The following is a 24,668-nucleotide window of genomic DNA, read 5'->3' as shown; positions in this document are numbered from 1 at the left end:
ACGGCTAGAAGTAGGGTTTTCAAAGTTCGTCGATTGTGCCCTGAGGGCATACTGTTTTTTGGGATTTGTGGCCCCCCTGATGGATTCCCCGCATTTTGGCACTAGGATTTTCGATAGAGGACACCATTCTGCACCTCTCCACCAAAATTCAGCGAAATCGTAGGGGCCGTCGATCCCTGCTGAATCCCTGCTGAACCCCTGCTGAATCCCTGCTAACTTCCGTTACATCAGTTTGATCGACATTCAGGTTGGCGGCGCGCATGCGCGCTGCGAATATCGATGACCTTGAATGCACATTCACATTCGCTGCGCGCATGCGCACTGCGAATATCGATGACCTTGAATGCACATTCGCGCGCGGGAAAACTACGCGGCGAGGAAGGGTAGGTAGCGTCTAGGGTTATTTGATATTGTTTATTGGTTGTTTTAAATGTTAATATTACCGTGAATGCTAGAGCTACCTTTTCATAAACGTTCAAAGTAAAATATATGATATCAGGCTGCTGCATCCCATGAGCAACCTGCTCTCTATGCCTCGCTCCTTTCTACTTTGGTAAGCATCTACTTTGGAAAGCATGACACATTATCTTGTCTGTTCTGTCGTACATCTGGTCTGGAGTAATGCATTTTAGCAGAACCTGAAATGCCAGGGGGCGGGAACTACTTTCCGACTGGGGGGGGCACACCATAATAGAGATCAACCTAGGGTACCCCCAAATCTAGTTTTCTCACCAGTTTTAGGCCACTTATTTTTCACCCCTCGGCTTTTTCAACAAAAAAAGAAAACATTTGCAAAAAAGTGTGGTATTCCGTCTCAAAGCTGTGGGGGCCCGCCCCCACGGCCCCAGAGTTGGGGGCAAGCTGCCCCCACTGCCCCCCGGCTCCCGCGCCTATGTGAAATGCTCCGCCTTGAAAAAAGATGTTCACGATTGAGTGTTCACAAGATCATAGGTTGCGGAAGGGGGGGGGGGGCTCTGGAGCACCATGCCCCCTTGATTTGGGCATTTTAACAGTAGCCCTATGAGGCGACCAACCTGAGTGTTTGCAAGATCATAGGCTGCGGAACGGGGGGGGGGGGCTCCAGAGCACCATGCCCCCTTGATTTTGGCATTTTAACAGTAGCCCTATGAGGCGACCAACCAGGAATTCCTCAATCCAGCGGATGAGGGGGTGTTGAATGTTGATCACTTGCAATTGTAACTTGGCTAGCAGAATAGGGTGGGATACTACGTCAAAGGCCTTGGGGAAGTTAAACGTGATGACGTCAACAGCTTCATCCCCGTCTTAGGGCTAGAGTCGTTTTACACCAAAAGTGGTTGGTCCATGGTGGAGCGACCTGGTGATTTACATCTGGTGAGTTACTTTGTAATCACTGAAGTGCCTTGGCCCTTGCTAGTCACCGAGAAGGGATGGTGGTTAGAAGGTATTGGGGATAGCTGAAGCCTGAATGTTAAAATTCATTTTACAGGTCACCGCAGCGTTAAGCTCTCGGACACGACCCGGACCAGAAATGCAGCCCGATGGCGCCGGGGAGCAAGACGGCACCTTCACCAGCCCGCCTGGTAGTGGTGAAGCATCGCCCGAGCGGTCGCGGTGAGGACTGTCTCAACTGTCACCTGGGAAGGGATCATGTTAAAGGTTGTTTATGCTTAATTTTTTCATGTCTAATGTTTCGACTAGATTGTAATGTTAGCTTGTTTCTACATGTATGTGCGTTTAATCGTCTAACTCTAGGCTGAGGAAAAAAGACTACGTGCTTTCGAAAGCTACCGTAAGTAAAAAAAAGTACCTGGTACCTTGAATATTCATCTACGACACTATCAACCTTTCACGAACCACGTTAGGTTAGGTTTGCTGTGTTATGGCGGTGAAATTGTAATCACTGAAGTGCCTTGGCCCTTGCTAGTCACCGAGAAGGGATGGTGGTTAGAAGGTATTGGGGATAGCTGAAGCCTGAATGTTAACCCTCGCATGTGTAGGGGGGGGGGGTCGGATGGACCCCCCCATGGTTTTTCGCGAATAACTCGCGTAAAAAGCGGCCGATCGCGACGAAACTTTCAGTACCCTCGCATTGATCGATTTTACATCTACCCTGAAAATTTCATGACCCTGACCAAAATGACCTTTGACCTGTGACCTCTTTTCCGAGACCATGTGGCATGTTTGGCCGGAATCGCGATTTCGCGTATGTCGGCTCGCACTAGCCGCGTGTTTGCAAGCTTTTCGTGGTTTCAAACGTTCAAACATGTGATTTGATGTTACTCCCGTGTGTGTCAAGGTCACCTGAAGGTCAGGTCAGGTCATTGACCTTTGGTGACCTCGGGTGACCTCGGTTCACTTTTTCGAGTTTTACATGTTTCTAGGCTAGTTTTTGGAGCTGAATTCGAATTTAGCAACCATTTGAACATTTACGAAGTAGTTTTGGCGACTTCGTAACATGTTACGAAGCTGTCAGAGGCGGTTGACACGTACTACGAATACCCGTCACGACGCCTACTGGTTGACCTGACCTGACCTGACCCGACTCGGTCTAAATGCTTCAAGACATCATCTGTGATCAAAACTAACACGATATTCGTGATCAGCACCCCGAAAAACCCCTTAGTAGCCACACTTTACGACTTTCTAACAGGTCCCGATTTTCCCGACTTTGGGTCATTGACCTGACCTGGAAGGTCAACCAATGACCTAGGACCTTAAAATTGGGTATCATCGGCTTCCTCTCGTCACGGGCAACACGCTCGTTTTTTCCGCGAAGCTCTAGCTCGATCAGGGGCCAAACGGCAAGGGGGGGGGGGTCCAACCGTCCAACCGACCCCCCCCCCCTACACATAGAAGCTGGCAAACGCCGCACACATGCGAGGGTTAAAGTTCGTTTTACAGGTCACCGCAGCGTTAAGCTCTCGGACACGACCCGGACCAGAAATGCAGCCCGATGGCGCCGGGGAGCAAGACGGCACCTCCACCAGCCCGCCTGGTAGTTGTGAAGCATCGCCCGAGCGGTCGCGGTGAGGACTGTCTCAACTGTCACCTGGGAAGGGATCATGTTAAAGGTTGTTTATGCTTAATTTTTTCATGTCTAATGTTTCGACTAGATTGTAATGTTAGCTTGTTTCTATGTGCGTTTAATCGTCTAACTCTAGGCTGAGGAAAAAAGACTACGTGCTTTCGAAAGCTACCGTAAGTAAAAAAGTATCTGGTAACTCGAATATTCGTCTAAGACACTATCTACCCTTCACAAACCACGTTAGGTTAGGTTTGCTGTGTTATGGCGGTGAAAGTAGGCTCTAGGCATAGCCATAGGTGTAGGAACAGGGGGGACGGGAAGGCCGGTGGCTCCCCACTTTTCATAGTGGGGGCCAGTAATGTTAACTGCCCCCCCCCCCACCAGTTTTTGCCAAACATTAATGTATTTGTAGGTACCACCGCGAAGAACAAACTTGACGGTTCTCCGGCCTGCCCTTCCATGACGATTTCCATTTGTGCTTCATCGTTATTGAGTGCAATTTTCCTCCACCCAATGAAAGGAAATTTTGTCAGAAGCAATAAGTGGCAGCTTAGAGGGCAGCGCGTGCTGCAAAGAGAGACAATACTGGCGCAGCAGAATGCGTAAACGGCGTAAACTAACAATTTATGTTAGGCAGCCTTCCATTGGTTGATCGGTTACTGGCATAGGCGTAGGAACAGGGGGAGGGGGCCATGGTCCCCCACTTTCGAATGGGGGGCCAGCAATGTTAACTGCCCCCCCCCCACACACACACCTTTTGCTGACTTTTCACTTCTCACGTTTCACGCTCGCTCGTAATAAGAATGTTTTTGGATGCTTCTGGAATTCGCATGTGTGCCAACCAGTGGCGGATCCAAGGTGGGGTCACATGGGCCATGCCCCCTTGGGGTCCGGGGGCACTACAGGCCTACCAGGGGCACCACCGACCTATCAGGGGCACCACAGACCTGACTGGGGCACCACAGACCTGACAGGGGCACCACCGGCCTGTCAGGAGCACCATCGGCCTAGCAAGAGCACCACAGGTCTGCCAGGGGCACCACAGACCTGTCAGGGGCACCACAGGTCTTCCAGGGGCACCAAAGGCCTTCCAGGGGCACCACCGGCCTCGCATGGGCACCTTGGGCCTGTCAAGGGCACCACGGACCTGTCAGGAGCACCTCAGGCTTGTCAGGGCCCAGGGGCACCATAGTCCTTTCAGGAGCACCACAGGCCTGTCAGGGGCACCACAGGCTTGCCAGGGGCACCCACTGGCCTCGCAGGGGCACCCTGGGACTGTCAGGGGCATCACGTGCCTGTCGGGGACACTTCAGGCTTGTCAGCATCACCACAGTCCTGTCAGGGCCCAGGGGCACCAGCGGCCTAGCAGGGGCACCACGGCCTTGCAGGGGCACCACCGGCCTCGCAGAGGCACCATGGGCCTGTCGCTGGCACTTCTGGCTCGTAAGAAGCACCACAGTCCTTCCAGGGGCATCACAAACCTGCCAGGGGCACCTGCGGCCTAGCAGGGGCACCACAGGCCCGCAAGGGACACCACAGGCCTGTCAGGGAAAAAATGAAAATAGGGCACCACCAAAATTAAGTGGCCGAAATCCGTTGAGGTTTTACTTTTGGGTATAGGTAGGGGCACTACTTCGATTCATGACCCTCCCCTTGGAGTTTTCCTGGACCCGCTCCTGGTGCCAACACGGCTGCGGAGGCCAGGGGACGCGTCCATAAGATTTAATATCTGGACGGGAGTCTCCCTGAGATTTTGGTCGATTTTTTTCTTGTCACTTTTTTACCGATTAATGAGCATGCTTGCGAAAATAAAGTGGCCGAAATCCGAGGAGAAAATGGATTTTGGGGGTAGGTGAGGTTTTGTGCCTCTGGGAGCCTGCCCCCCGCCCCACACTTTCGAAAACGTTCCTGCACCTATGGCTCTAGGTTATAAGTAAGGTTGTGTTAGGCTAGGTTACGCTAGGCTAGGATAGGCCCGACGGGATTTGCACCAGCCATCTCGCCATGGACTATGGAGTTCAATGTTTGGTATCATACACCATCATCCTATTCCATCGGTGATATTTTCCATCGGCGGTAATCGTTACAGAAAGTGTCGAACGTCACTTAGGCATTTCATGTAATGCCTAGGTAATGAGTGTACTCAGTCACTTTCGACAATATTTCAGCGACTGCCTGGTCTCCACCTGGCATTTGCCTAGACATTTCGTTAAATGCCGGATTTCAGCCAATGCTTACGACCAGGGATGCGGAGCCGGAGCCGCCGGAGCCGGCATATTTTGCCCGGAGCCGGAGCCGGAGCCGGAGCCGCCAAAAAAGGGTGCGACTCCGGCTCCTTTTATTTTTTGAAGAGGAAAAAAATAATTGACCTAGTTCGGTTTCGACAGTACAAGGCAGTAAAACATATGGTACTTACGTCATGGGCCATCAAGTGAATGAAAAAATCCGAATATTCCCAGTATTCCACAGTACGCAAACAACTTCCTGTGTGCTCTTCCCCCCCCCCACGTCTACTGCATCCCCAGAACATGAGGACCAGTCATCAGGTGACGGCCATTGTTTTCAAACCAGTGCAGTGGACTGCGACTCCCAGCACCGTCTCATCCCACACACACCCCACCCCTCACCCCCCAATGCAGCCGAGACGGGTGTCAGCTTACGATGGTTCACTGAACTCCGATTCGCGGCGACTGCGTTTCCAATGCCATCGCTTCCTAGCCCTTTGTTCTGCCAGTTCTCTCCGAGGTGCGTTTGCGCGGGGACGCGGTGAGCCGGTCATGGCAAAGAGTAACGCGTATAACCAATCCAATTTTTCTTCCACCCGTATTTAATTGATTGCGTAGGGGATGTACTGAGTCGGAGCTTGAGCCGCCGGAGCCGGAGCCGCCGGAGCCGGACCATTTTACTCGGAGCCGGAGCCGGAGCCGGAGCCGCCATAACATTTCACCTGGAGCCGGAGCCGGAGCCGGAGCCGATTTTTTTCTCCGGAGCCGGAGCCGGAGCCGTCTGAAATTTCCACGGCTCCGCATCCCTGCTTACGACATATGCATTGCCTGTACAACATACGTATGTCAAATATGAATCAGTCATGTATTAGTGTCATCTGGTGATTTACTATATCATCACTAAAGTTCCTTCCTAGGTACTTAAGAGATCAGGCTCCGTACTTCGGTATTGTGAGCGTAGTCCCATGACTACCAGACAGTAGGGGATGAGACTCCTACTTCGGTATTGTGAGCGTAGTCCCATGCCTGACAGACAGTAGGGATAGTGCCATGACTGACAGACAGTAGGCGATGAGGCTCCTACTTCGGTATTGTGAGCGTAGCCCCATGACTGAGAGACCGTAGGGGACAGTCCCATGACTGACAGACGGTAGGGGATGAGGCTCCTACTTCGGTATTGTGAGCGTAGTCCCATGACTGACAGACAATAGGGATGGTGCCATGACTGACAGACAGTAGGGGATGAGGCTTCTACTTCGGTATTGCGAGCGTAGTCTCATGACTGAGAGACCGTAGGGGACAGTCATATGACTGACAGACGGTAGGGGATGAGGCTCCTACTTCGGTATTGTGAGCGTAGTCCCATGACTGAGACACCGTAGAGGAAAGTCCCATGACTGACAGTAGAGGATGAGGCTCCTACTTCGGTATTGTGAGCGTAGTCCCATGACTGACAGACCGTTAAGGACAGTCCCATGACTGACAGTAGGGGATGAGGCTCCTACCTCGGTATTGTGAGCGTAGTCCCATGACTGACAGACGGTAGAGACAGTGCCATGACTGACAGACAGTAGGGGATGAGGCTCCTACTTCGGTATTGTGAGCGTAGTCCCATGACTGAGACACCGTAGAGGACAGTCCCATGACTGACAGACGTTAGGGGATGAGGCTCCTACTTCGGTATTGTGAGCGAAGTCTCATGACTGACAGACCGTTAAGGACAGTCCCATGACTGACAGTAGGGGATGAGGCTCCTACTTCGGTATTGTGAGCGTAGTCCCAAGACTGACAGACAGTAGGGACAGTCCCATGACTGACAGTAGGGGATGAGGCTCCTACTTCGGTATTGTGAGCGTAGTCCCATGACTGACACACCGTAGAGGACAATCCCATGACTGACAGTAGGGGATGAGGCTCCTACTTCGGTATTGTGAGCGTAGTCCCATGACTGACACACCGTAGAGGACAGTCCCATGACTGACAGACGTTAGGGGATGAGGCTCCTACTTCGGTATTGTGAGCGTAGTCTCATGACTGAGACACCGTAGAGGACAGTCCCATGACTGACAGACGTTAGGGGATGAGGCTCCTACTTCGGTATTGTGAGCGTACTCCCATGACTGACACACCGTAGAGGACAGTCCCATGACTGACAGTAGGGGATGAGGCTCCTACTTCGGTATTGTGAGCGTAGTCCCATGACTGAGACACCGTAGAGGACAGTCCCATGACTGACAGACGTTAGGGGATGAGGCTCCTACTTCGGTATTGTGAGCGTAGTCCCATGACTGACAGACCGTTAAGGACAGTCCCATGACTGACAGTAGGGGATGAGGCTCCTACTTCGGTATTATGAGCGTAGTCCCAAGACTGACAGACAGTAGGGACAGTGCCATGACCGACAGACAGTAGGGGATGAGGCTCCTACTTCGGTATTGTGAGCGTAGTCCCATGACTGAGACACCGTAGAGGACAGTCCCATGACTGACAGTAGGGGATGAGGCTCCTACTTCGGTATTGTGAGCGTAGTCCCATGACTGACACACTGTAGAGGACAGTCCCATGACTGACAGTAGGGGATGAGGCTCCTACTTCGGTATTGTGAGCGTAGTCCCATGACTGAGACACCGTAGAGGACAGTCCCATGACTGACAGACGTTAGGGGATGAGGCTCCTACTTCGGTATTGTGAGCGTAGTCCCATGACTGACAGACCGTTAAGGACAGTCCCATGACTGACAGTAGGGGATGAGGCTCCTACTTCGGTATTGTGAGCGTAGTCCCAAGACTGACAGACAGTAGGGACAGTGCCATGACCGACAGACAGTAGGGGATGAGGCTCCTACTTCGGTATTGTGAGCGTAGTCCCATGACTGAGACACCGTAGAGGACAGTCCCATGACTGACAGTAGGGGATGAGGCTCCTACTTCGGTATTGTGAGCGTAGTCCCATGACTGACAGACAGTAGGGATAGTGCCATGACTGACAGACATTAGGGGATGAGGCTCCTACTTCGGTATTGTGAGCGTAGTCCCAAGACTGACAGACAGTAGGGACAGTGCAATGACTGACAGACAGTAGGGGATGAGACTCCTACTTCGGTATTGTGAGTGTAGTCCCATGACTGACAGACGGTAGAGACAGTGCCATGACTGACAGACAGTAGGGGATGAGGCTCCTACTTCGGTATTGTGAGCGTAGTCCCATGACTGAGACACCGTAGGGGACAGTTCCATGACTGACAGTAGGGGATGAGGCTCCTACTTCGGTATTGTGAGCGTAGTCCCATGACTGACAGACGGTAGGTTTAGTGCCATGACTGACAGACAGTAGGGGATGAGGCTCCTACTTCGGTATTGTGAGCGTAGTCCCATGACTGAGACACCGTAGAGGACAGTCCCATGACTGACAGTAGGGGATGAGGCTCCTACTTCGGTATTGTGAGCGTAGTCCCATGACTGAGACACCGTAGAGGACAGTCCCATGACTGACAGACGTTAGGGGATGAGGCTCCTACTTCGGTATTGTGAGCGAAGTCTCATGACTGACAGACCGTTAAGGACAGTCCCATGACTGACAGTAGGGGATGAGGCTCCTACTTCGGTATTGTGAGCGTAGTCCCAAGACTGACAGACAGTAGGGACAGTGCCATGACCGACAGACAGTAGGGGATGAGGCTCCTACTTCGGTATTGTGAGCGTAGTCCCATGACTGAGACACCGTAGAGGACAGTCCCATGACTGACAGTAGGGGATGAGGCTCCTACTTCGGTATTGTGAGCGTAGTCCCATGACTGAGACACCGTAGAGGACAGTCCCATGACTGACATACGTTAGGGGATGAGGCTCCTACTTCGGTATTGTGAGCGTAGTCCCATGACTGAGACACCGTAGAGGACAGTCCCATGACTGACAGACGTTAGGGGATGAGGCTCCTACTTCGGTATTGTGAGCGTAGTCCCATGACTGACACACCATATAGGACAGTCCCATGACTGACAGTAGGGGATGAGGCTCCTACTTCGGTATTATGAGCGTAGTCCCAAGACTGACAGACAGTAGGGACAGTGCCATGACCGACAGACAGTAGGGGATGAGGCTCCTACTTCGGTATTGTGAGCGTAGTCCCATGACTGAGACACCGTAGAGGACAGTCCCATGACTGACAGTAGGGGATGAGGCTCCTACTTCGGTATTGTGAGCGTAGTCCCATGACTGACACACCGTAGAGGACAGTCCCATGACTGACAGTAGGGGATGAGGCTCCTACTTCGGTATTGTGAGCGTAGTCCCATGACTGAGACACCGTAGAGGACAGTCCCATGACTGACAGACGTTAGGGGATGAGGCTCCTACTTCGGTATTGTGAGCGTAGTCCCATGACTGAGACACCGTAGAGGACAGTCCCATGACTGACAGACGTTAGGGGATGAGGCTCCTACTTCGGTATTGTGAGCGTAGTCCCATGACTGACAGACCGTTAAGGACAGTCCCATGACTGACAGTAGGGGATGAGGCTCCTACTTCGGTATTGTGAGCGTAGTCCCAAGACTGACAGACAGTAGGGACAGTGCCATGACCGACAGACAGTAGGGGATGAGGCTCCTACTTCGGTATTGTGAGCGTAGTCCCATGACTGAGACACCGTAGAGGACAGTCCCATGACTGACAGTAGGGGATGAGGCTCATACTTCGGTATTGTGAGCGTAGTCCCATGACTGACACACTGTAGAGGACAGTCCCATGACTGACAGTAGGGGATGAGGCTCCTACTTCGGTATTGTGAGCGTAGTCCCATGACTGAGACACCGTAGAGGACAGTCCCATGACTGACAGACGTTAGGGGATGAGGCTCCTACTTCGGTATTGTGAGCGTAGTCCCATGACTGACAGACCGTTAAGGACAGTCCCATGACTGACAGTAGGGGATGAGGCTCCTACTTCGGTATTGTGAGCGTAGTCCCAAGACTGACAGACAGTAGGGACAGTGCCATGACCGACAGACAGTAGGGGATGAGGCTCCTACTTCGGTATTGTGAGCGTAGTCCCATGACTGAGACACCGTAGAGGACAGTCCCATGACTGACAGTAGGGGATGAGGCTCCTACTTCGGTATTGTGAGCGTAGTCCCATGACTGACAGACAGTAGGGATAGTGCCATGACTGACAGACATTAGGGGATGAGGCTCCTACTTCGGTATTGTGAGCGTAGTCCCAAGACTGACAGACAGTAGGGACAGTGCAATGACTGACAGACAGTAGGGGATGAGGCTCCTACTTCGGTATTGTGAGCGTAGTCCCATGACTGACAGACGGTAGAGACAGTGCCATGACTGACAGACAGTAGGGGATGAGGCTCCTACTTCGGTATTGTGAGCGTAGTCCCATGACTGAGACACCGTAGGGGACAGTTCCATGACTGACAGTAGGGGATGAGGCTCCTACTTCGGTATTGTGAGCGTAGTCCCATGACTGAGACACCGTAGAGGACAGTCCCATGACTGACAGACGTTAGGGGATGAGGCTCCTACTTCGGTATTGTGAGCGTAGTCCCATGACTGAGACACCGTAGAGGACAGTCCCATGACTGACAGTAGGGGATGAGGCTCCTACTTCGGTATTGTGAGCGTAGTCCCATGACTGAGACACCGTAGAGGACAGTCCCATGACTGACAGACGTTAGGGGATGAGGCTCCTACTTCGGTATTGTGAGCGTAGTCCCATGACTGAGACACCGTATAGGACAGTCCCATGACTGACAGTAGGGGATGAGGCTCCTACTTCGGTATTGTGAGCGTAGTCCCATGACTGAGACACCGTAGGGGACAGTTCCATGACTGACAGTAGGGGATGAGGCTCCTACTTCGGTATTGTGAGCGTAGTCCCATGACTGAGACACCGTAGAGGACAGTCCCATGACTGACAGACGTTAGGGGATGAGGCTCCTACTTCGGTATTGTGAGCGTAGTCCCATGACTGACAGACAGTAGGTATAGTGCCATGACTGACAGACAGTAGGGGATGAGGCTCCTACTTCGGTATTGTGAGCGTAGTCCTATGACTGACAGACGGTAGGTATAGTGCCATGACTGACAGACAGTAGGGGATGAGGCTCCTACTTCGGTATTGTGAGCGTAGTCCCATGACTGAGACACCGTAGAGGACAGTTTCATGACTGACAGACGGTAGGGGATGAGGCTCCTACTTCGGTATTGTGAGCGTAGTCCCATGACTGACAGACAGTAGGGACTAGGGATAGTGCCATGACTGACAGACAGTAGGGGATGAGGCTCCTACTTCGGTATTGTGAGCGTAGTCCCATGACTGACAGACAGTAGGGATAGTGCCATGAATGACAGACAGTAGGGGACTGTCCCATGACTGACAGACAGTAGGGGATGAGGCTCCTACTTCGGTATTGTGAGCGTAGTCCCATGACTGACAGACAGTAGGGATAGTGCCATGACTGACAGACAGTAGCGGATGAGGCTCCTACTTCGGTATTGTGAGCGTAGTCCCATGACTGACAGACGGTAGGTGTAGTGCCATGACTGTCAGACAGTAGGGGATGAGGCTCCTACTTCGGTATTGTGAGCGTAGTCCCATGACTGACAGACAGTAGGTATTGTGCCATGACTGACTGACAGTAGGGGGTGAGGCTCCTACTTCGGTATTGTGAGCGTAGTCCCATGACTGACAGACAGTAGGGGATGAGGCTCCTACTTCGGTATTGTGAGCGTAGTCCCATGACTGAGACACCGTAGAGGACAGTCCCATGACTGACAGACAGTAGGGGATGAGGCTCCTACTTCGGTATTGTGAGCGTAGTCCCATGACTGACAGACGGTAGGTATAGTGCCATGACTGACAGACAGTAGGGGATGAGGCTCCTACTTCGGTATTGTGAGCGTAGTCCCATGACTGACAGACGGTAGGTATAGTGCCATGACTGACAGACAGCAGGGGGTATTGTGAGCGTAGTCCTATGACTGAGACACCGTAGAGGATAGTCCCATGACTGACGGTAGGGGATGAGGCTCTTACTTCGGTATTGTGAGCGTAGTCCCATGACTGAGACACCGTAGAGGACAGTCCCATGACTGACACTAGGGAATGAGGCTCCTACTTCGGTATTGTGAGCGTAGTCCCATGACTGACAGACAATAGGGATAGTGTCATGACTGACAGACAGTTGGGGATGAGGCTCCCACTTCGGTGTTGCGAGCGTAGTCCCATAACTGACAGACAATAGGGGATGAGGCTCCTAGTTCAGTATTATTTTGGCTTCGTGGATGATCTAAAACTATCTTAAATCGTGAGTGTATGCACTCCTTGCAAGGCCCAATGCTTCACTTTGCATTGTGCCGTTGTTCGTCAAACGCTTATGGTAAGGAAATTGTACGCACTCTCCCCTAACCTGCTGGAGTGTCACGTTCTGCAGATAAGTACAAGCTTCTTACAGAAAAGCTGAAAGCTTTTTTTCAACCACAAGTGAATGTCACATACGAAATGTCTATATTACATGATTTGTACAATGTACAGGAAGGAGGGGGAGCGGTTTGACGCATTCATATCTCGCGGCCTTACTTGAGACTGCAGGCGGATCGCTGTGGCTATATTGTAGCCAGAGAAACTGTTGTGCTGGAATGTGCTGTTGCCAGGTGTAAGGACCCGGAGTTGCAGAAGTTTTTTGCAGATCCACACCTGACGCTTCAAAAGGCTGTGGAAATGGCCCAACGCCTGGAGGTGACCAGAACCCAGCTGGGTGACCTCAACAGGCCAGGACTTCTTTTCAGCCAGGTGGCACCACAACAACTGCATCTCGCCCGGTCGGCAGCCACGGTGAGGTGTCCAAGGTTTAACAGTCGGAGGCAACAGGCCAGTCAGTGTCCTTTCAGGACCCAATTTTGCTTCAATTGTTCAAAGGCGAGACACGCTGAGTCTACCTGTCAGTCTAAGCAGTTGCCAAAGAAGTAGGTATGTGGTTCTGTCCTGCCAGTCCACCAAGTGCGATAGATGTCTGGTAACGTCCCACCAGCCGACACACTATCCTTTCAAGAAGTTGGCTTGCTTTGCGTGTGGAAGGATTAGTCATACTCCAGCTGCGTGTGGGATCAACCATCCACAGCCCCCCCCCCCAGACGTCTGTGTGTTAACGTAGTTTCAATTGGTTGGTCAGTGCAATTCAGTGCAGTGATATTCAGCACACTGAGTGGCAACCAAACTGGTGTTCGATTAACCCGTGATTGAATCGATTGGACTGTATAAAACAAAATTTGTTGAATCAAAAAGGTTGGTTCACCGTCAGGATTTTTCGATTCACAAGTCATGATTGAATCAAACGAATTGGGAATCAGGGTTGATTGAATCAAAGAAGTGTATGCTTCATGAATTTAAGAAAATTTGAACTGTACAGATAGTTCATCATCAACAATACTTCCAGTGTCATGGGATGATAATTGCATAACACTGACGAGAAGAACACAACAGATGCAATAGTATCCCTAAATCAGGGATCTTTTTGAAATTGAATCGGAAAAAGAATCGTTCAATTATTTTTTGGCCCAATCAAAAGTGCATCATTCCTTTTTTAATCTCTGAATCAAAAGGAATCGATTCACCATTTTTTAAGGAATTGAACGGTGATTGAATCTTTGAAAAATAATCAAATGAGTCAATGATTGAATTGATCCAAAAAAGGCGAATCAATAACCAGTCTGGTGGCAACATCGCGTCGGTTGAGGACAACAGTGCCCACAGTGTCGGTTGAGGACGGGAGTTCCCAACTCACGTGCGTGCCCACAAGAGATCCTCATCCGTGTCACAAGCTGCGTTGCACTTCTGGAGCAGCTTTGCTGTCAATGCACTGCGACCTGATGCGCTGCCTGGCGATTCTGGCCGCGATTCGTCTGCTGGTGCTCGCCAGCTCGCCGATGCCAATGCCGAGGAGAGAGGGATGGAGCAGGGCAGAGGGATGGGGTGGGAGCTTTGAGACGACGTTTCACCGACGGCTGGCACGCGACCATGTTTTGTGAGCGGGACGGTCCCTGAGTCCGTTACGTTTCCTGAGATTGTGTATGGCTTGTAGTTGCCCGGCTGTCGGGTGTTTTGTGCCTCGTCTGAGCACCCTGACACCCTCCGTGTGCGGCGGTGTCCGATGTAGATTCTAGGTCTGCTATCTACCCCCTGCCCTTCCTTTACCGAACTTCTGACTGCCCCCCCCCCCTCTCTCTCTCCCTCTGCAGCAAAGTTTTCGTTCTCTAGTCGCCATGGATTTCACCGGCAGCTGCGGCAGCGTGTTTAGCGACCCAGTCGAGGCCAGGGCTGAGGGCCATCGAGCTGGCAGAAAGTCACCATCCCAGGAGAACACACCCGCTAAAGAGGCTCTAAGGTATGTGTTTTGACGACGGACGGAGGGGGATGGGCGAATGCCGATGTCGCTTTGCTCTGTGATTTTATGAAATATGGTGACTAATGGTTGCAAACCAAAATGATAATTAAAATCTAAATCTTTTTGTATTTTAGACGTTTCGACAACAAGGTGCCACCATTGGTAATCGATACAAAATCTACCTTAACCCTCGCATGTGTAGGGGCCGGGGGAGGGGTCGGATGGACCCCTCCATGGTTTGTTCCCAAATAACTCGCGCAAACTGCGGCTGATCGCGACAAAACTTTCAGTACCCTCGAGTTGATCAACTTTACAGTTACCCTGAAAATTGCATGACCCTGACCGAAATGACCTTTGACCTGTGACCTGATTCTCGAGACCATGTTCGGCCGGAATCGCGATTTGGCGTATGTCAGCTCACATTATCCGCGCGTTTCCAGTCTTTTTGTGATTATAAACGTCGAAACATGTGAAATGATGTTCGTCCCACGAATTACGGTGGGTGTCAACGTCACCTGAAGGTCAGGTCATTGACCTTAGATGACCTCGGTTCACTTTTTCGTATATTACATGTTTCAAGGGTAGTTTTCGGGCTGATTTCGAATTTAGCATCCATTTGAACATTTGCGAAGTAGTTTAGTGCCTTCGTAACATGTTACGACGCCGTCAGTGGTAGTTGACACCTACTATGGATAGCCGTCAGGACGCCTACTGGTCGACCTGACCTGACCTGACCCGACCTGGCCTAAATGCATGAAGACATCATCTGTAATCAAAAGTAATATGAAATTCGTGATCAGCACACCAAAAAAAAAGCCACAACAGCTTCACTTTACGAAATTCTAACAGGTCCCGATTTTCTCGACTTTTGGGCCATTGACCTGACCTGGAAGGTCAACCAATTACCTAGGACCTTAAAATTGGGTATCATCGGCTTCCTCTCATCACGGGCAACACGCTCGTTTTTTCCGCGAACCTCTAGCTCGATCAGGGGCCGAACGGCAGGCGGGTTCAACGGACCCCCCCCCCCCCCGCCGTACACATTACGCTGGCAAACGCCGCACACATGCGGGGGCTAAGTCACAATCCGAAGTAACGGTTTTTGGTCTCCTGTAAATTTTCCAGGTCGTTCAGTTGGTGCCGTTGCACGCAGCTCGCCTGGCTGGGGCCTTTCTTCTATCATTAAAATGTTATCTATCACTGTTTGCCGGAACTGGCCTCCTATAACGCGTCAGCCTCGTTGAAGATTGCCATCCCTTCATCATTTTGTCGTTGCACTGTACCACGCCATGGTTAATTAGTATCATGCCTGCCGAACGACGTCATCACGGTGCCATCAAAGGGATGTGTCGAGGCTGCTTTAATCTGGGACGCTGGTCGGCAGCTCACATTTCAAAAGAAACTGACGCTCATGAACTAGACATGATGAATGATCGACGAACGTGCATCCAGCTGGTAGGGTAGCAGTTGTGAAATGCCCAGGATACAGCGGCGTCACCACGGTTTCAGAACTTCTAGGGACACTTTTCCAGGGCGTCGCCACAAACCTTTCCTTGAGTCTGGTCGCCAATGCCCACCTACCCCCAAATCTTCGTTCCTTGTTGGATTTCGGCCACTGCCTAATTTAAAAACGAGGGATAATAATTAATATTTAGTTGGGGAAAAAACGAATAAGTTATGCGGTAGTATGTAGGCATATTCTTCAATCAGGAAACGCGTGCCCACATCATTCTGCCTATGCAAACCTGTTGGACCCCAGAGGCCAGCAGAGGGCCCTCAGAGCCCAAAATGGTCCCCCAGAGGCCAATGCAGGCCATGAAAGGTCCGGCATCGGATCTTCCGAATCCAGTGCGAAACCCTCAGAGGCTAATATAATTGGCCCTTACAGGCCAGCATGGGGCCTCATAGGTCAGTGTGGGTTCCTAAAAGACCGGCATGGGCCAGCGAGACCCCAGAGTTGGACCAGAGACAAGCAGAGTGCCCTCAAAAGCCAAGATTGGCCCTCAGAGGACGATGCGGCCTTAGAGGCCGGCATCGGGTCTTCAAAATCCAGTACAGGGCCCTCAGGGACACGTAAAGGTTAGTCTTCGTACCCCAGAGACAGAACTGCCGCCAGAGGCCGATGTGAGGCCCTCAGACGCCGGATGGGCCCCTGAGGCCGGTTTAGGGGCCCTTAAAGGCCAGCGGAGGGCCCTCAGAGGTCAATGCGGGTCCTCCACGGTCAGTGTGGGCACTTGACCACCATGGAAGGGCCCTCAGAGGTCAGTGTAGGGCCCTAAAAGACCGGTATGGAGCTGTCAATAGCTGATGTGGGTTTCTTGAGCCTAGTGACAATCGAATAAGGGCCGGGGCCCCATCGCTTGTTTTTTTTTGGGGGGGGGGCAAATTATATGATGACCCCTGATTTTCCCTTTGGGCGGGGGGCATGGCCCTGATGCCTCCCCCCTCTACCCGCCGTCTCCGATCCCCACTCCGATGTTCCAGAGGGAATTGATTTAGGAAATGTTGGCTTGACCAGCGGCCGGCCCAGAGCGGCGGCCCAGTACTGCCCTGATCCTGACCTCCCGCCGGGTCCACGCGCACTTTGGCGACCAGCCCCTCATACAGCTGGGTCTGCCCCAGCTCGTAACCGGCGGGCAGTTGCATATCGTCATCGGTCGGGTTTATAAGCTGGACCTGTATGTAACCAGCCGAGTTCGTTTGAGCAATCACGCTGGGCACCTCCAGAATCGGCTCGGGTGTCTCCTCGGGTGACTGGGAAACAAACTCGACCAATTTCTCGGACGAGTGCCGGCCTGCCGTATCCAGCTTTACGGCGACCACACGCACGTGCCTGGAGGCCGGAGGACACCGTCACATCTGTGAGGAGGCACACCGCTCGTGGGCCTTTTTATTTATCGTGGCGATGTTGACGCGACCGTTCGCAACGCAAAACACATGTGTTTGGAGAGCTGAGCAAGTTGCGTCATTATTGTGTCCCGGGTTCTTTGCGTGTCCCCAGTAAAGGGAGCTCCAAAAACTTCTAAGGACAATCCCTAGTAGTTTTCGATGATTTCAAAACTTCTAGGGACAATGTCCCTAGTGTCCCTAGTGGTGGTGACGCCCATGCCCAGGAAGGCTCTGGAAGGGAGGAGAAGAGGCCAGCTGGCTCGATATTAGTAGACTTTGGCCGAGTTCTGTTGCCAATTGTTGGCGTAGGTCATGGATTATTGCGAAACGGTTTGGGATTCGCGACGATTAGCCGTTGTCTTCCGACAGTTTGTTCTACATTTAGACTTAGATTTCCCTGGACGATGACTTACCGGTCGTGCTATCATAAGTAGCGATCATACGTGCATAAAGATTAATCCGGTGTCGATCCGGCCATCTCATTGGCCCCCTGCTGGTCGCCCACCGACCTCAGTTGACCATTTTCTCCCCTCCACAGGTAAAGGACACCAGTCAGCCGCCGGTCACGGTGCTGGACGGCGGCAAGACTCGCTTGTACGACGTCATCCAGCTGGTGGAGTTTTACCAGCTGAACGCCGGAGTGCTGCCCACCAGTGCTGGAAATGAGGCCGCTTTCTGGTCCCGGCGTTTTATTCTCCAGGTGAGTTAGCCCCGTCTAGCGCTTAGCCTTTCGGGACCCTCTCAGAGCCGCGGTTGTTTTCGCCGCTCGGCCCATTCGAGATGCAAAGTTTAATCTGGGACGCTGGTCGGCAGCTCACATTTCAGAAGAAACTGACGCTCATGAACTAGACATAATGAATGAGCGACGAACGTGCATCCAGCTGGTAGGGTAGCAGTTGTGAAATGCCCAGGAAGGCTCTGGAAGGGAGGAGAAGAGGCCAGCCGGCTCGATATTAGTAGACTTTGGCCCAGTTCTGTTGCCAATTGTTGGCGTACCTAGGTCATGGATTATTGCGAAACGGTTTGGGATTCGCGACGATTAGCCGTTGTCTTCCGACAGTTTGTACTACATTTAGACTTAGATTTCCCTGGACGATGACTTACCGGTCGTGCTATCATAAGTAGCGATCATACGTGCATAAAGATTAATCCGGTGTCGATCCGGCCATCTCATTGGCCCCCTGCTGGTCGCCCACCGACCTCAGTTGACCATTTTCTCCCCTCCACAGGTAAAGGACACCAGTCAGCCGCCGGTCACGGTGCTGGACGGCGGCAAGACTCGCTTGTACGACGTCATCCAGCTGGTGGAGTTTTACCAGCTGAACGCCAGAGTGCTGCCCACCAGTGCTGGAAATGAGACCGCTTTCTGGTCCCGGCGTTTTATTCTCCAGGTGAGTTAGCCCCGTCTAGCGCTTAGCCTTTCGGGACCCTCTCAGAGCCGCGGTTGTTTTCCCCGCTCGGCCCATTCGAGATGCAAAGTTTAATCTGGGGCGCTGGTCGGCAGCTCACATTTCAAAAGAAACTGACGCTCATGAACTAGACATGATGAATGAGCGACGAACGTGCATCCAGCTGGTAGGGTAGCAGTTGTGAAATGCCCAGGAAGGCTCTGGAAGGGAGGAGAAGAGGCCAGCTGGCTCGATATTAGTAGACTTTGGCCGAGTTCTGTTGCCAATTGTTGGCGTAGGTCATGGATTATTGCGAAACGGTTTGGGATTCGCGACGATTAGCCGTTGTCTTCCGACAGTTTGTACTACATTTAGACTTAGATTTCCCTGGACGATGACTTACCGGTCGTGCTATCATTAGTAGCGATCATACGTGCATAAAGATTAATCCGGTGTCGATCCGGCCATCTCATTGGCCCCCTGCTGGTCGCCCACCGACCTCAGTTGACCATTTTCTCCCCTCCACAGGTAAAGGACACCAGTCAGCCGCCGGTCACGGTGCTGGACGGCGGCAAGACTCGCTTGTACGACGTCATCCAGCTGGTGGAGTTTTACCAGCTGAACGCCAGAGTGCTGCCCACCAGTGCTGGAAATGAGACCGCTTTCTGGTCCCGGCGTTTTATTCTCCAGGTGAGTTAGCCCCGTCTAGCGCTTAGCCTTTCGGGACCCTCTCAGAGCCGCGGTTGTTTTCCCCGCTCGGCCCATTCGAGATGCAAAGTTTAATCTGGGACGCTGGTCGGCAGCTCACATTTCAAAAGAAACTGACGCTCATGAACTAGACATGATGAATGAGCGACGAACGTGCATCCAGCTGGTAGGGTAGCAGTTGTGAAATGCCCAGGAAGGCTCTGGAAGGGAGGAGAAGAGGCCAGCTGGCTCGATATTAGTAGACTTTGGCCGAGTTCTGTTGCCAATTGTTGGCGTAGGTCATGGATTATTGCGAAACGGTTTGGGATTCGCGACGATTAGCCGTTGTCTTCCGACAGTTTGTACTACATTTAGACTTAGATTTCCCTGGACGATGACTTACCGGTCGTGCTATCATTAGTAGCGATCATACGTGCATAAAGATTAATCCGGTGTCGATCCGGCCATCTCATTGGCCCCCTGCTGGTCGCCCACCGACCTCAGTTGACCATTTTCTCCCCTCCACAGGTAAAGGACACCAGTCAGCCGCCGGTCACGGTGCTGGACGGCGGTAAGACTCGCTTGTACGACGTCATCCAGCTGGTGGAGTTTTACCAGCTGAACGCCGGAGTGCTGCCCAGTGCCCACCCGTCTCATCTGCTTCATCACGCACACCGCGCCGTCGTCGTCATCGGCGCTCCGTCACGTCGCGCAGAGCTTCTAACGGCTGCCGCACCGCCGCCAGCGCCTCCGGCGGCGGAAGCGCGCGGCTGTAGTTCGTGACGGCGGCGTGCTCCGATCATGGGGCGAACCCCGGGCCCCCTGGGCTACAGAGTGGGTTGCGCGGTGGAGTCTGCCCGCTGCTAACATCTACCGGCGCGGCGGGCAGGATCCAATGTCGCGTGTAGTCGCCAGGGCGATTGGAGTCGGTCGGCCTGGACCTCCAGTTTGGATGCCCGTTCGAGTCCACATGGACAGCGTGCGGATACCCCAGTGCCTGTCTGCACCTGTGTCTTGGAGGGATCGTGTGTTCCCTGCGGCGTCAGAGGAGGCCCCCACGTGCTCACGGGGTGGGACAGTTGCGACCCGCGCGGCGGGGCGGGGCGGAGCGGCTGCTGCTGGCCCCGTACACTGTTCTGTTGAGTTCCTGGCGCGGCTGGCGACGCTGCGTGATCTCACGGCCGGCTCTGTCGCCGCTGACCCAGTATTAAGTTGCTAGGGAGCGTGTGCTGCTCGCGCCTGTTGGCCGGCTGTGTCCGGTGCTATGATAAATACAATATATGTAACTATGTTGCAGTTCCTTTCTTTTGATTGAAGCCAGATGTACCGAGGTGCTGGAGGCACACAAAACGAGCTGTTTCGCGGCCGCACGCAGCTCCTGATTTACCTACCACAAAAATTAACAAACAAAATCAAACGTCATCGCTTGAATGCATTTGTAGTTTAGAAGACATACAAAGGATTTCAAATTGAGAACAGAATTGTGCCGCAAAATACCATTGCTAACGCGCGGCTAAAAACGTTCTCTACCGGTAAATATCGGAAAAGTCGAAGTCTGGCGAAAAGTGCCTCCAAGAACTAGGCTCTGGAAACGCCTCTGCGCATGTAAGAAACTCCCGGTGCCCTCCCCGTTCCGCCGCCTATGCCGCGGGAATTGATACCCCCCCCCCCCCTCCTCCCCCCTCCACTGAATCTGAATGTGCACTCAAGGTCATCGATATTCGCAGTGCGCATGCGCGCAGCGAATGTGAATGTGCATTCAAGGTCATCGATATTCGCAGCGCGCATGCGCGCCGCCAACCTGAATGTCGATCAAACTGATCGATATTCGGAACGCGAATGTGAATGTGCATTCAAGGTCATCGATATTCGCAGTGCGCATGCGCGCCGCCAATGTGAATGTCGATGAAACTGATCGATATTCGGAACGAATGTGAATGTGCATTCAAGGTCATCGATATTGGCAGTGCGCATGCGCGCCGCGAATATCGATGAAAATGATCGATATTCGGGACGAATCTGAATATCGATGAAAATGATCGATATTCGGAACGAATCTGAATGTGAATCTGAATGTGAATATGATGTAACTATACGCGCATCCACAGGGGAGCAATGCCGCTTGAACCCTATTGGCCGTAGTGTCTAACGGTGGCGGCCATATTGCGCAGACCAAGAAACGGCTGCCGCCTGTGTTGAGGAATAGGGAATTCGGGACCTCGATTTACGTTTGCGGCCGCCGCATCCGTTACGTTCAAGTTACGTAGATACGGAACCCGGCATCTTACGCAGAATTGAGTGGGGAACACGATAGTATCTTCAGAATTCCTCAAATTCACTCGCCGGACCTACATTTGCCCCGGCCGAGGGGGTTGATTGAACCCACCTCGCTAATGCGCCGCTAATTTAACTAGAATTAAGCGGTAAATTGGTCGTTTGCGACAAAGGATAATGCAGAGTGACTGGTAGGAACCCACTGTAAAGGTCCCGGGTCAACCGGTGACCTCTGAGGTCAGGTCAAGTGATCTAAGGCACGGGTTTGGTTTTTGGTAAATAACTTCGCCAAAAATGGCCGTAGAGCCGCGATTTTGGCATCATCGTGTTCAGCTAGCTCAGGCGCATCGAGTGATATACTTTTTGTTCGGGTCAGGTCAACTTAGGGTGTTGACCTCAGGTCAAGGTCAGGTCAGCACCGCCAGGTCACGAAGATGGTCGAAAGAGGTCATGTCGCATATCATTCGATTCGGCAGGTCTTCCTGAGTCCGTTGGTGGCTTTCCCGACTCGCTAGCTCAATTTGATCGGGAGTTATTGAAGAAAAACTGTGACCCTTGTGACGTCACAAATGACGTCACGCAAGCGCAACAATGCAAATATGAAGCATAGAACCTTGCAAGGAGTGCATAAAATCATGATTTTATATGCTTGAGATAGTTTCAGATCATTCTCGGCGCCAAAATAGCAATTTTCATATTTCCCCATTGACTTATAAGGGCTTAACGTATTAGTTCCTTGTATCTGAGAAGTTTTTAGGATTTCATCTTATTCTCCACTCAATTCTGCGTAAGATGCCGGGTTCCGTGGCCACATAGCTTGAACGTAACGGATGCAGCGACCGCAAACGTAAATCGAGGTCCCGAATTCCCTATTCCCCAACACAGGCGGCGGCCGCTTCCTGGTCTGCGCAACATGGCGGCACCGTTGGACACCATCTGGCGGCCGATGCGCATTCCACATTATAGAGTTCAGTTACCGGGGTTACATGAGCGATCCGTTCCAAATACGCACTACGCTAATGCGCATCAGGTCCCCACAAACGTATCTACGGCACCGGTTACATGAGACTAATTCGTTTTATCTACGTCAAACGGATCTTGTTTGGCTCACCCGGGCTGACTCCTCGACGGCCGGTAATTCGCATCACAAACGGAATAGGATTAGCGTACAGTCATGGCGCAGTTGCGGCATTTACCGGGACGACTGAACTAAATTTTAAATACTTTTATCATTTGATAGGCTCAAAAACATTTAAAATTAACATGAAATCAAAAAATGAAAACAAAGTTTTCTTGTTTTAACCCGCGCCCCGTAGGGGGGGGGGCCGAAACGGCCCCTCCCTGTCCTTTTCGGTCGATATCTCCTAAACGGCTGGAGATATCGCCACCAAACTTTCTGGACCCCTCCGGGCATCAATTTTACACATTGTGACCAAAAATTTTTCCAGAGGCTATGATAGGTTGGCCACAAATGACGTCAGAGTGACGTCATGTTCTGTCATTTTCGACCGAAAAAAGACCTTCGCGAGAAGACCTGTCAGGACTACAGCTTTGAAGATACAGAAAAATGATCAAGACATAAAAGGTGTAGAATTGACAGGGCTACAAAACTGCTATCTCGAATTTTTGAAATTTTTGAGTTTTGACCCCCAAAAATCAAAAAAACATTTTTTTGGATATATTCGCCAAAAAATCCAAAAAGTTTTTTGAGTTTCGAAAAAACCGGAATATATGTGATAGTGCCTACCGTCTTCTATCTACATACCAAATTTCAGATCGATACCTCGTTTTTTGGCCAAGTTATAGCGAAAAAACTGTTCAAAAATGATGACGTCAAATTTTCAAACTCAATTTTTGGCAATTCTAGAACTCGTAGAGCAAAACGAAGACCACCATTAGACTCCCCGTGACGAGCTGCATCGAATCGATACCCATTTTATGCAAAAATATCAACTTTGAAATTTGACCTAATTTGACCTGACCTTGACCTGACCTTCACAAAAACGTGACCTAGGCTGGCCCCAAAGGCTGCCTAACCCACATAATCGCATTTGTCAAGTAAAATGGACCATAAAACATGTATCACACGACACATTCATATTGTGACCCCCGGTGACCTGACCTCGCTGTGACCTGACCTGGTATCAGTGACCTCAGATAGCAAAGTATGTGTTTGACGAACAATGTACCATCGATGGTTTTCAATAAATTACCAATTTACTCGCTTTCACAGCACATTTCTTGAATTGCCTGTGAACGGTGAAAATCTGACCTTTGACCTGACCTGTGACGTCATCGGTTTGACCTAGGTCAATGAAATTTGGTCACAAGGTAGTTCCCGGGTGGGGCTATCGAACGCCGTTTGAATTTTGAAAATCGGCCGGTAACTTTCCGAGATCTTAGGGGGGGGGGCCGAAACGGCCCCCCCCCTACGGGTGGTAGGGTCCGCCGGTAGCCCTACGGGGCGCGGGTTAAGTCAGTGGGCACTGATTCGCCATGCAGCGACAGCAGGGTGGTCAGAAAAAAATATCTATCAAAATATTTCATTCATTTTATTTCACATGCAAAGACTAAACCAAAATACCAACATTTTTTTGCTATTTTCTACGAGGCAGCCAATAAAAAAATGCTTAGTATTTTGCATTTTGACGCTTCCAGTCAGCAAAGAATAGTTCTTGTGAAATACGGCCCGAATCGTGTGCCTCAGGCCTGGTGGTTACATGAGCGATCCGTTCCCAAATACGCACTACACTAATTCGCATCAGCTCCCCAAGAACGCATTCGGTGCACCGACTACATGAGCAAATT

The 24,668-nt window shown here is 51.6% G+C and overlaps 1 protein-coding gene and 1 long non-coding RNA gene across 2 annotated transcripts; both read left to right on the top strand.

The window, feature by feature from the left end:
- The first annotated feature begins 258 nt into the window (after nucleotides 1-258).
- Nucleotides 259-3,197, top strand: LOC122374301. Its single transcript, XR_006255192.1, has 3 exons — nucleotides 259-383; nucleotides 1,469-1,593; nucleotides 2,884-3,197. It is a non-coding gene; the product is annotated as an uncharacterized LOC122374301 (long non-coding RNA).
- Nucleotides 3,198-4,422: 1,225 nt separating this feature from the next.
- On the top strand, nucleotides 4,423-20,876 carry LOC122374300. The gene is made up of 6 exons (XM_043352958.1): nucleotides 4,423-4,450; nucleotides 17,293-17,483; nucleotides 18,050-18,211; nucleotides 18,741-18,902; nucleotides 19,428-19,589; nucleotides 20,115-20,876. The coding sequence occupies exons 1-6, from the start codon at nucleotides 4,423-4,425 to the stop codon at nucleotides 20,367-20,369; spliced, it is 960 nt and encodes a 319-aa protein (XP_043208893.1). The 3' UTR covers nucleotides 20,370-20,876.
- Nucleotides 20,877-24,668: the final 3,792 nt, after the last annotated feature.

The sequence above is a fragment of the Amphibalanus amphitrite genome, unplaced genomic scaffold (genome assembly GCF_019059575.1).
Source record: "Amphibalanus amphitrite isolate SeventyFive unplaced genomic scaffold, NRLGWU_Aamphi_draft 001636F_arrow, whole genome shotgun sequence".
Taxonomy (NCBI): domain Eukaryota; kingdom Metazoa; phylum Arthropoda; class Thecostraca; order Balanomorpha; family Balanidae; genus Amphibalanus; species Amphibalanus amphitrite.
The sequence above is the reverse complement of the archived record's forward strand: the minus strand, read 5'-3'. Positions and strand labels throughout refer to the sequence as shown.